At 38.8% G+C, this 12,581-nt stretch overlaps 1 protein-coding gene across 1 annotated transcript in view; it reads right to left on the bottom strand.

Annotated features, from left to right (window-relative positions):
* LOC149800383 (furin-like) overlaps positions 1-12,581 on the bottom strand; it is a 94,580-nt gene that overhangs the window by 18,022 nt on the left and 63,977 nt on the right. The window contains exons 19-21 of the mRNA XM_089958409.1: positions 11,908-12,030; positions 9,486-9,614; positions 6,950-7,072 (exon numbers count right to left, since the gene is read on the bottom strand). Coding sequence (XP_089814535.1) covers positions 6,950-7,072; positions 9,486-9,614; positions 11,908-12,030 — 375 coding nt within the window. The remainder of the gene's footprint in view (positions 1-6,949; positions 7,073-9,485; positions 9,615-11,907; positions 12,031-12,581) is intronic.

Here is a 12,581-nt window from a genome sequence, read left to right as displayed (position 1 = left end):
GATGTGTTCCGTCAGCAATTGCGGGTGCCCTACAGGAAAGCGACAATATTTGCACACGTAGGGATACAGCGAACACACGTCCAAGTATTTGATTTCTTCTCCTTTCTCTTCGTCGGCTTGGTACAGCAAACAAGTGGCATTGGTCCTTCCTCCGTACAAACTATCCCTCGGGTTCAGCGGGTCCATGAACTGGTAACTTTCCACGAGGCGTTTAAACTCGGGATCGGTTTTCATACGGTGATCGTACTCGTGTTCCCACATTTCCACCACTTGGTATCCTTGCTGTTCTAACTTTAGGCGTCGCTGACAAGTGTCCTGGTACAAGTCTTCCATGGTTCGTTGCAAAAACTGATTTTTAGTGCCACGGTCAGGGTAACAAACAGGACATCCGTGAAATAAGCAACCGTTAAACTCGTACACGATCTTGGGGTTTTCTAAGTCCCAACCATCGACCGAATACGTTCCGATGGTCTTTTCGCCCCCTCCGTTGCGGGCATGCTGAATCCACTTGTCTTCCTTGTCGCACAAGTAGTGTAACCAGCGTAAGGCTTTGACCGAGTATTGACGTTTGACAAAGTGGGTCGTTTGAGGGCTGATGACAGCCACGGTGTTTTCAGGCATGAATCGTTGGCGATACGCTAGGGAACACGCTTTGGAAATGGTGCAAGCTTCTTTCAAAGGATCGACCCCTCCGTGTTCCATGAACAGTTCTCGAAATTTTCCACAGCAACGCCGTAAAATGTCCACGTCGGAACGACAATACTTTAGCATTTCTTCCTGAAAGTCGAAAGGGTCCGAGGCGTGAATCTGGTACCAAGCGTAGAAAGCTTCTCGTTGTTCGGTACGCATGTTGTCGGGGTCGTAATAGTGAGCCTCAGGCAAATGGGGTAGAACGGCATGTTGATTGGCTTCCGTATTGAAAAAGTGTGGAAAGTACCCTTTAGCCATTTCTGTCATTCCAAACGTTTTAGGCATTCGGCTCAAAGGCATGGCCAAGTAGCTCATCGAATCTTTAAAGTGCACTTGTCCCACTTGCATGAAAATGATTTTGGCTCCGTTTAAAGTCACTTTAGGACGCTCGGTACCTTGTTCCGTATAGTATCTGAGAAGAAACTGTCCATCGTATCCGGAGAAATTGTGAGCCATCACTGTGGCATGGCGATGACAATCTCCGTAACGTTCGATGTCCTCTTGGCTCCACGTCTTGTCGACGGGGTCTAAGACCCATTGGGCAAAATCGGCTAACGTGTTTGGTCCCCGAAAGATTTTTTCACGCCCTCCGGGAATCTTGCTGCAGTGAGGGCAATGACTGAAGATAGGTTCTTGAATGCACTTCTCGCACGCTCGATGAGCCACGCAGAAATTAGGAATGTGAATGCCAGTATCTTGATTGCATTCGAAATCGAAAAAGATGAAATTGCCTTTCTTCTTGTGACCGTCCTCTTTCTCTGGTGGGGGTTGGTATTTTTGCACGTAACATTCGTGTTCCAAGTCCACGATGTGGTGACAAATGTGACATTTTTTCTTTCCTGAACATACGTGTGCCTTGGTATTATTAGTACGTATGACTTGTTCACACGTAGAGCACAATCTCAGGAGTTGACAAGCGCATTTTTTCTGTGAACCTTGCGTCTTCAAATGTTGTTGGCAACAGGTAGGGCTGACAAACGTGCGCAGACAAGTTGAACAAGGCACTGGTTCTTCGCTCAGACAGGGTTAAGAGGCCAAACATCCTGTGCATTTCGATCCACAATGCTTGTGTTGCTCTCGATTGTTATAACCATGGTCACATTTCTCACAGTAATAACCGTATCCCAGGAATCCGGTGATACTGGTAATGGTATCGAAATGGTCATCGTGATGATAAACATGAATGTATTTTCCGTCCTTAAAATCTTGGCCTCGAAACAACAGAGGCCCGCGCATTTCTTGAGGGTGCACTTTCAAGGTGTAGCGTGGAGCTAGGGCATCTTGCAATTTTTGCATCTCAAGAATGCCACAGGGTGTGTCTTTGGACAGTCCGGCTTGTTGTAACAGGAGTTCTGTTTCGTTTCGTTGTTTGGCTCGGTCGGAACGTTGAATAGTGTTCCAGGTACTTTTCCATTCTACCGTGTCGTTCTTGTTGGCATAGGTTCGTCCCACCACGATGGCACGGGCTAAACACATCTGGTCATGAGGGTTGTGAATTCGGACGAGACTCTTTTTGGTGTTGCGAAGGTCGTCCACCAATAACATCTTTTTGCGTCCTGTCCCTTGAGGAGGAGAGACGTGGGTCATGTCCAGTGTGGCTTTACCATCGGTGATGTCAAACTGATCATTAGATTGTTGTACGTGTTGAATCTTGTCCATGACTTTGGAAGCAGTCAATTCTGCAGGGGTGCTAAACTCGATCCAAACAGGGGATTTCAAACCGTCGTGTTGTATGGAAAGTCTCAAGCGATCGTCTTCTTTGGGTTGACATTGTCGCTTGAGTGCAGTGAGCAGAGAATCCCACACTCCGGTGATGAACCCTTCTGCTTTCTCTAACGGTACTTCGGACTTGAAATCTTTAAACTTCACCGTGTATTTGTAAGCCGTGGTTCTAAATTTTCTAGAGGAGCGCTTTTCCGTCTCTCGAATGGAATAGTATTTTTCAGGGTTGACTAAGGGTGGTGAACTTGGTTTAGAGGTTTCAAATTCTGGTTCACTCATGTCCTCTTCAAAATCACTGGCATGAATCTGTGCCAAGATTTCAGCCCTGGTTCGAGGCGATAGATCACGTTTCTGCCTCTTACTTTCTTCTTCTTTCTTCTCGAATGAATGGGATCGTTTCATCTTGAAAGCAAAAAGTCAAATGACTCAAGTTCAAACACCATGAGCTACTTTATAGTCATAGCAGACCAGCGTATATAAAAGGGTGTGTGTCTTATCCTTTCACTATTCATTTCACTCTCAAGCCGAGCACAACGATGGAAGAGACTAACCAGATGGAACGTTTCGTCAGAGCTTTGCGAGGGGTCATTAGAAAATTCTCTTCAGACCAGCCTACGGACTAATCTCCTTCCTTTAGAGATAAAAGTCAAGATACTTGCTATATCTGTCAGAAGAAAGGGCATTGGTCTTCAGAGTGTCCAGACCGTCAAAAAAGAACAAAAACAGGGACTAAAAAAGACAAAAGTCAAGATACCTGTTATTATTGTAAAGAAAAAGGACATTGGTCTCCAGATTGCCCAAAAAAGAAACAAGAGGAGTCAGAAGAAAAGAGGGATTCTTCAGAAGAAGAGAGGGATTCTTCGGAAGAAGAGAGGGATTCTTCAGAGGAAGAAGAGGAAGAAAAAAGACAATTATATTTACAAGAGGCAAAGAAACAGGAGAAGAAGAAAAGAAGAAGGGAAGAAAATGAGGAAAAGACGGTGAAGAAATTCAAAAAACAGAGAGACTAAACAAGGAGAAAGAAGAAGTCAATGAACTTTTTATTAAAGTGTTGTGTTGAGAATTGTGAATTAGATTGTAAAAAAAATGGATAAAAGAATAAATGAATGATATAAGGTAAGAGTCTTTTAGTTATGATTTTAAAATAAGAACGTACACTCACGCACTCATACACAGACACGTACTATAAGGGTAAAACGGGTGGTTTTTTTTGAGTTATTGGCAAATTGAAATTGTATTTCTTTTCGAGAAATGTGGGTGGCCCTGAAAAGGGCCTTTTTTTCTCTTTATGATGTAGGGGTGAGTTTAAGCAATCAACTTTAACTGCCTTATGCCTTTGCCACGGCCAAGGCCTACTTCTGGACTGCGTAATGTTGATGATGATGATAATGATTGGGTTGAAATCACTAAGGGTGGTACGGTAGGCTTAGTCACAGGGTTGACGTGTTTGGCTCGGGAAGGTCGTATTCTCTTCGGTCGTGATAAAGAAGTCTGATACATTTGTTTCAGACTTCTTAACTCCGCTAAAATGTCCAACAGTACCGTGACCGTTTGATTTTCACCCTCTTGTTTCTTTGCTGCTACTTCTTCTTGCTGTTGTTGCTGTTGTTTTTTTCTTACCTCTTCTTCTTGTTGCTGTTGCTGTAGGAGAAAAGCCTGTTCCGCTTCCTTTAGTCGTTGTATAAATTTCTCCAATTCTTCTTTCTGTCTCTGTCTAAAATTCTCCACTTGCGGTAATGAAGAAGGTAACGAAGGTTGCGGAACAAATTCTTGCGAGGAGAGAAAATCCACAAAATCCCAATTCACCTCTTCTGAAAGTAAGTCCGGGTTCCCTTGGGTGGTCTCCCCTGTTGGTGCACCCCATTGGATCGTTTTCTGAGTTTCCGTCACGTTGAATCACTGTCGCATAGATTGACTACACACAAGCGCTAGCGAATCTATACAGACTACGTGACGTCACAGACTGCTCTCTTCGGATTGGATGCGGGCTGACTGAATTTTGTAACGCGTGTTAGGATTGGTGAATGAACTCAATCCGTTTCAATCCTACCTCTGCCTATAAATAAGCGCAGTTCAGTGCATTGATTCACCTGTTCTCGTCGCTTCAAGATGTGGACCACAGTCGAGTCATCCACCCTTGTGTCTTCCATGATGTTTCGGACAGACTTGCTCATGTATGTCCGATCCAAGTGGACCGTTGTCCACAGGACAAACACCAGCCTGTGGATACGTAGGATCTACGTTGAAAGACAAGGATGCCTGAAAAGAGTCCTAATTTACGGGCCAACAGTGAGACGCAGCCTAAGGACAAGAAGAAGACCAATGCGGTGCCATTTATGTTAATGAATACATTAACATAAACCCAAAGGCCCTTTTCAGGGCCAACCATATTTCTCGAAAAGAGATAGCCTTTCATTGCCTACCCTTTTTTTAAATTTAAATTTAAAAATTTAAATTTAAAAAAAAATTTTAAAATTTAAAAAAAAATCCCATGTTAAATTCCCCTTGTACGTATATTGACCCACGATTTATTCCCATGTTAAATTCCCCTTGTACGTATAGTATCCCACGATTTATTCCCATGTTAATTCCCCTTGTACGTATATGTTCCCACGATTTTTCGCCATGTTAAATTTCCATTGTACGTATATGTTCCCAAGGGGGTCTGTAATGCTAATTTCCATTGTACGTAATGTATCCCCCTTCACTACTAATAGAGTATATCCTTTTGAATGATTATATATGTTTAAATGATACGAATTACAAACAGCAAGGAATATCCTTTTGAATGAATGTATGAATGTATAAGTCTAAGGGATACGAATTACAGACAATACGGAATATCCTTTCGAATGATTGGATAGGACTAAATTACACGAATTGCAGACGACACAGAATATATTTTTGATTCAATACAAATTACAGACAACATGTACGATCTTTTTGAATGAATGTATTAGTCTAAATGATGCGAATTACAGACAACACGTACGATCTTTTTAAATGAATGTATTGGTCTAAATGATGCGAATTACAGACAACACGGAATATCCTTTTGAATGTGTGTGTGTAATTAGGATTTTGAACGTAGCTTTAACAATTTTTCAGTCATATAGCTAAGATGTCTGCAGTGTGGCAATTTATGTGATGTCTAGCACTGGGGCATCATGCCGCAGACATGTAGCATGATGTCCCACCCAGTCACATTATCCTGCCACCAGGCCGACCAGTCCTAACACTATCCTCTTCATGCTGAGCGCCAAGCGAGGCAGCTGTTAGTAGCATTTTTGTTAAGTCTTTGGTGTGACTCGGCCGGGGATCGAACCCCGGCCTACCACGTCCGAGGCGGATGCTCCAACCACTAAGCCACTGGAGCGGTCTCCTTTTGAATGAATGGATAGGTCTAAATGATAAGAATTACAGACAACACAGAATATCCTTTGAATGACTGTATAACTCTATCAGATAAGAATTGCAGACAAAACGGAAAACCATTTTAAATGAATGTATAGTTCTACCGGATAAGACAGATAAATCATTATCAGAGGATATTCTTACGGGTAAGATTTATAAAATGTTTGAGAACAATCATGCTCCAAGCCAGTACATTATCGTGCGTTTCATTTCGATATTGGCAGTTATAAAAAAATGAATAAATAATTTTGCCAATTTTTTTTCTCTAAAGAATATTCTATACCTTTGGGTAGTTCTTTTCCATCTTTCTGCAAAGAGTTTATCAAATCAGGTTTACAACGTTATATTCATTTACAACGGAGAGACACGATGTTTAAATTTTACATAATGTATATTGTTGTGTAACCATGTGCACAATTTGTTCCATTTTATTCTGTGATCAAATCATCATTTTGATGTGTGAATATACATATCAGTGAGACTTGCGCAAACGGTTTTATACCAAAAAAAAATATTTATGTTTTTTGTAGGGAGGGACGGGGTTTTTGTTTTTAAAAGTACTATAAATTCACATTTACCTTCTGTAAACATTGATTTATATAAACCGTACCATATTGGGTATTACTTTTGTAGTAATCTACTCGCTCATTTCCAATTTATTTAGACAACATGGTACTGTTTGTATTCAAGACGTTGGACGTTTTAATAAGAAAATAGAGTATGCATCTGCTTCCATGTATTTATATTTGGTGTATGCATATTCATTACGACACGTTAGCTGAATATATTGAAACACGCCATCCAATAGTCCAAAACAGCGCGGTGGAAAGTCTCCAAATGTTAGTACATACGTTGCCCTTGTGATAACTACATGCTCGAGGGGCCTGAGCTACCAACCCTACGTTTCTAGAAAAGATGGTGCTGCAGGAAGGCGGTGAGCATGCGGTACAAAAGGACAAAGCATAAAGGAATGCCATTTACCATGGCTAGCCATGGACATTGTTTCAGTTCTTTACTATATCTTAATGATCTCGCTAGTTGATAAAACAAACAGGCTTTTTATGATAGCATATGTGTGTCGCGTTGAAATCAAGTATACCGTCATAGTGTGTGTACATCTTACCTGTGCAGTCTCCAGCAGTCTCATTATAAATAAAACCAGTGGAGCAGAGACACTCATAGCTGCCCAGGCTGTTCTCACAAGTGGAATTACCTTCACAAGGACTGTGATCGCACTCATTAATATCTGCAAAGGAACAATTTCAAAAGGATACTGTGTACGACTGTTTCATTTAAATAATATGGTCGGTTGGTTGGTTGGGTGGTTGGTGTTTTAATAACAATTTCAATATTATTGTCTATGTCATGCCTAAGAAATGGAACCGAAGAACCTTCACCCACCCCCGCAATAAAACATAGAGAAATCCCAATCATACTGGCCTGGGTAGGTATCGAACCCGCAACCCTTCTATCACTAGGCTCACTCTGTACCAAATTAGTTACAGCGGCAACCCTTTTAAATGTAAATCTAGATTGATCAAAGCTGACATTACACTATCTCTCTCTCTCTCTCTCTCTCTCTCTCTCTCTCTCTCTCTCTCTCTCTCTATATATATATATATATATATATATATATATATATATATATATATATATATATATATATATATATATATATGTGTGTATATATGTGTGTGTGTGTTTGTGTGTGTGAAAACGGAATTGACTCACGTTGTGATTTCATTTAAAGATTTCACTTATGCGTTACTTCGTTAGGCTCTCATAAACAGTAACACGAAAAAAGTGAAGACAACAAGCTTTTTAAAATTTAACATATACTTTATTTCTCTAGAAAAACAAAGTAAAAATGAAAAATGGAACTTACGGTTTTACGAATCAAATCCAGAAATAATACAAGAATAGTCCAAGAATTAAAAATTCCAAGTAATAAAATGTTCTAATGAATTTGAGTTCGAGTCCCGACGAAATCCAAAACGGAAGGCGATGAATTATACTACAGCCAGTATAGTGCTTATGTGTCTAGAATTCTTTGTTGAACCACATAAAATAATATTCCGGTGTTTGAATTCCAAGTACCATTTCAGTAAATGTTTTTATCCAAGAATTCTGTACGAGCACTTAAATATTCCCAGAGGAAAGAATTAATCTCTTAGGATCCAAATAATTTGAAGAAAACTTCAAATTTAACTCCAACTGGTAACGACAGAAAAAAAACACCACCTTGACGTCAAAGTGTTTAAAAGCCCAACAAAAATTATTTCTTAATACATCACTATTAAATCTGAATATTGCGCAATTCCGGTAAAACCACTACTTCGAAACAAAGAAATTTTCTACCTGATTTGAATCACTGATTTGTTTTTAATTCTGTAAACAACTAGTACATGGCCAATATTTTCTAAGTGAATATTGGTTTAATATTGAGATCATTATCAATAGAAGGAAACATATTTATTTGGGTCTGGGTCTAGGTTATTGGAAATCCCCTATAAATATACCTGGCCTACCTGTTGTATACAACATTCTATTTTATAATTTGAGTAAAAGACCTTCTAACTCTAAACCAATATTTTATATTGTATACATTTGGAACAATTTGAATGAAATTTTCCATTAGGCAAAATAATTTTTACGCTAGATGTGACCTGAGGTCAGATAGAGGACTATATATTATTGTTACGGGGCAAATTATGCATTCGTGTTTTAAGATCTGAGCAAAATCGGTAGCATTATTGTTGTGTCCTGTATTTCATTTGGGCTGGACTTAAGTTATTCAAATTATTTAATTCAAGCGGTTCTTCTGAGGACATACAAAGTGTTCTGAAAAAAAAAAAAACATTCTTGGAGATAAATGCATGGAGTCATAGTGAAATTAAAATAAAGACATTCTTTGACTGTTTTATTGTGATTGAACAAAAGATTGTTTGCACATCATTACAACAGAGGCTACCAAAAGTACATCAATATTTCCAGCGTTGGAATACTTTTGAAGCATCACTAAAGTTTATTTAGAACTTTCAATATTAGGACTTGTGATAGAAATGATATGATCATTTTCGATTTAATTCGCAATACCGTAAGTTATTTTTACATTTTTACTTTGTATTCTAGGGAAATAAATTATTTATTGAATTTTTACAAAATGTGTTGGTTTTCACTTTTTTCTATCACTTACTTAAGACCATCGATTCGTAATAATGCACATCAAGAGAAATGTCGTGAACATAAAATCTTTGAAAATCAAAGTAAACAACAATACTTAAAACTACCCAGGCATTCTTTCACATTTGTAAATATCTCCTAAACAGTAAGGCAGTCTAGAAACTGAATATATATATATATATATATATATATATATATATATATATATATATATATATATATATATATATATATATATATTGTTAAACATATATTGTATGCTTCAGAAGTTGAATATAAGGCGATGACAGCATTTACTGAATGCGTCTGTTCTTTCTTTATGGCAAGATAACTGTATCATAATACACTTCAACCGTCCAAATTATTATATGTATGTAATATCCAAATTGGACTCTGTAATTCAGAGAGAGAGAGAGAGAGAGAGAGAGAGAGAGAAAGAGAGGGAGAGAGAGGGGATGGAAGGGAATACCGCATACCATGACATGTATTCGAATTATTGGTGTAATTGTAGACATAGCCAGCAGGACACGTGCAGTTGTATGCATCGACTAAATCCAAGCATGTAGCACCATCGGGGCATGGAACGCTGTCACACTCATTTATCTCTGCAAACAAAAGTTTATTTTCGTTCTGATATGAGTGTTTTTAAAATATTGTTTCATGTTCGACATATGTTATATATTTATTTGTCATCTCGATATGTTAGCATGGAATATAACAGATTATATCCCATTGTCTGTCTGTCTGTCTTCTGCGCCGTTCGAAATGTAGAATAAACCCGGTTCTCCTCAAAAGAGGCGACTAATGGAGAAATTATTGTTGCCTTGGTATCCGTTTCGTTATGGTATTAGCCCCGTTGTACGAATACATAAACGTAATGAACACTATATGGTCAGAATTTGGCTGAAGTGCCGTTAAATCCTATATCGTCTACCCTTAACCCTTTCTAGTCTAAAACAGATGAGTGCAAATTCTTCTAATTAGGTACATATGTTGCTGTTGTGATAATTATATAGTAGAGATTAAAGTGTTTTGGCTCCTGCCCTGTGAGACTTTGAGTACAAATATAGTATATGCAGTATATGTTATCTTTTAAGAAATTGTTTACCAATGTGTGTGTGTGTGTGTGTGTGTGTGTGTGTGTGTGTGTGTGTGGTATGGATTTGTAATTGTAGCTTTAACAACTTTTCAGTCATATCGCTACGATGTCTGTGGCGTGGCAGTTCATATTGATGTCTGGCACTGGGGGATCATGCCGCAAACATCTAGCATGATGTCCCACCCAGTCATATGATCCTGACACCAGGCCGACCAGTCCTAAAACTAACCTCTTAATTGCTGAGGGCCTAGCAAGGCATTTGTTAGTACCAATTTATCAATCTTGGATATGCACCGGCCGGGGTTCGAACCCAGGACCTACCGCATCCAAAGCGGACGCTCTAACCACTAGGCCTTTGGAGCATTCTTACCAATGTGTAAACAAGTTTGCAAAAGGAGAATACATATTTAACCTATCTGAGGTTCCCCAAGTCGGGATTGAAGTAGGGCGGTGAACATACGTTACAATTGCAAAAAGGCATGAAACAGTGGACATTTGCCACGGATAGACGGAGCATATATAGAGATATTTTTTATAGCTTTAACTTTCTTCTACTTCATAGTAAAGATAGGATGTTCAAGAGCAAACAATGTGTTCTCGAGGTAAAGTTTTCCATCAAAAGAAAATATGTTTCAATGTGATTTGTAACAGCATGAAGTATTACCCCCACGGGATATTTTCTTGACTTGGTTTTGTAGCCGAAATTGGACCTCTTTCTCAGCGCATCGAAGAAACCTTGTTTCTAACCTCATTTTGATGAAAAGCAATTTTAATGTGACAGGTTTTGGGATTTGTGCTGGTTGACAGGAATCACCTAGTTTCATATTGGGATATTGTTGAAGAAGAGCAACAGTTCTCGGTTACGCACGTAAAACATCGATGAACTCAGCATCCATATATTTGTCTGTCCATACACTTTTACTAGGAGCATGCTTATAGTGCTGATTCAGCTTGTTGCGCGCTAAATCATTCTGCTAAATTTAGGTTAGTGTAACGTTAATTACACGCGACAACAACTTCGGCATTTAGTTAGTTTCTTCTACAACAATAAATTCATACGACCAAAAATATAAATTGTTATGGTTTGTGTATAAATTCTTAACAGTTAGTATCTTATCATCGAATATAATATGTCCCATCAGTAGATGACAATAGATAAGTTATACAGTGATATCTTTTTTTGGGGAGGGGGAGTATTATTTGTGGTGATTGTGTTAAAACTTAACGTGTGTGTGTGTGTGTGTGTATGTGGGCGTGTACGTTCGTGTGATACACTATTGTAAATAGCATTTGTGTACATAATTACAGTAACGAGTAAGTGTATGCGTCATTCTTGTTTTAAGTGTTTGAAGGAATTTGGTAGAAAAGTTTTGTCAATCTCTCTCTAATTGGATTGCTACATGAACCCAACGATGCATTAATTGGGACTTTACAGTTTCCATTGCAAATTCTTTTTTTTTAAATTAAAAGAGTATAGATTGCCAAACTAAAATTATCCTTCACAAATAGCATATTATGATGCTGGCCAAGGATAACCCGATGACTTTTGGTCTAGAGTTAAGAAATGCAATACAATGTTCAAATAAACAAATGTTTACATGTTACAAACGTAATTAAAAATTGCCCATAAGCTTCCTTATAGTAAATATCTTTGCCCTTCCTTTAAAACATGCACAGTAAGTATCTTATGGGGCATTTTTATTTATGTTCATTGTTTATTTTTTGTCTGTCGCTTAATTAGATATGAGCTATGTGTCGAGTTTTATTCAATTAATAACCTCACATTGTATCGATCTTACCTGTGCAGTCTCGAGCCGTCTCGTTATAAATAAAGCCATTGGAGCAGAGACACGTATAGTAGCCAGGTAGATTTTCACACGTTGAATTACCTTTACAGGAACCGCTATCGCATTCATTAATATCTGCAACAAAAAAAATATTTAATATAAATTAGTTCTGATACTGATATTTTATTGTATTTTCAAAAAGGGTCGTGTGTTTGCTTGTGTGTCTGATTGAGATTTGTAACTAAGCTTTTTACAATTGTTCAATCATACCGCTTCGATGTCTGCAATGTGCCAGTTTATGTCATGCCGTAGACGTTGAGATACCCACCCAGTCACAATATCCAGACATTAGGCCAACCAGTCCTAACACTAACCTCTTAATGCTGAGCGCCATGCCAGGCAACTGCTAGTACTATTTTTTTTATTATTTATAAGTCTTTGGTATGACTCGGCCAACGTTAAAACCAGCGACTTCCCGCATCATAGGCGGACGCTCTAACCAGTGAGGCCACGGAGCGGATGTTAATGAGGAAATGGGACTTAGGTGCCATTCTGAAGAAAAGGTACATGAACAGGACCATGGGCGCCTTTCCCTTAATTATGGCGGAACTTGCACACCTCCCTTGCCGCCCCTCCCCTTCACTTCGAAACATGTTTTGCCTCACATCCATTAAACAGAAAGCTGC

This window comes from Sinohyriopsis cumingii, chromosome 5 (genome assembly GCF_028554795.1).
Source record: "Sinohyriopsis cumingii isolate HCF-2022 chromosome 5, ASM2855479v2, whole genome shotgun sequence".
NCBI classification, from domain to species: Eukaryota; Metazoa; Mollusca; class Bivalvia; order Unionida; family Unionidae; genus Sinohyriopsis; species Sinohyriopsis cumingii.
The sequence above is the reverse complement of the archived record's forward strand: the minus strand, read 5'-3'. Positions and strand labels throughout refer to the sequence as shown.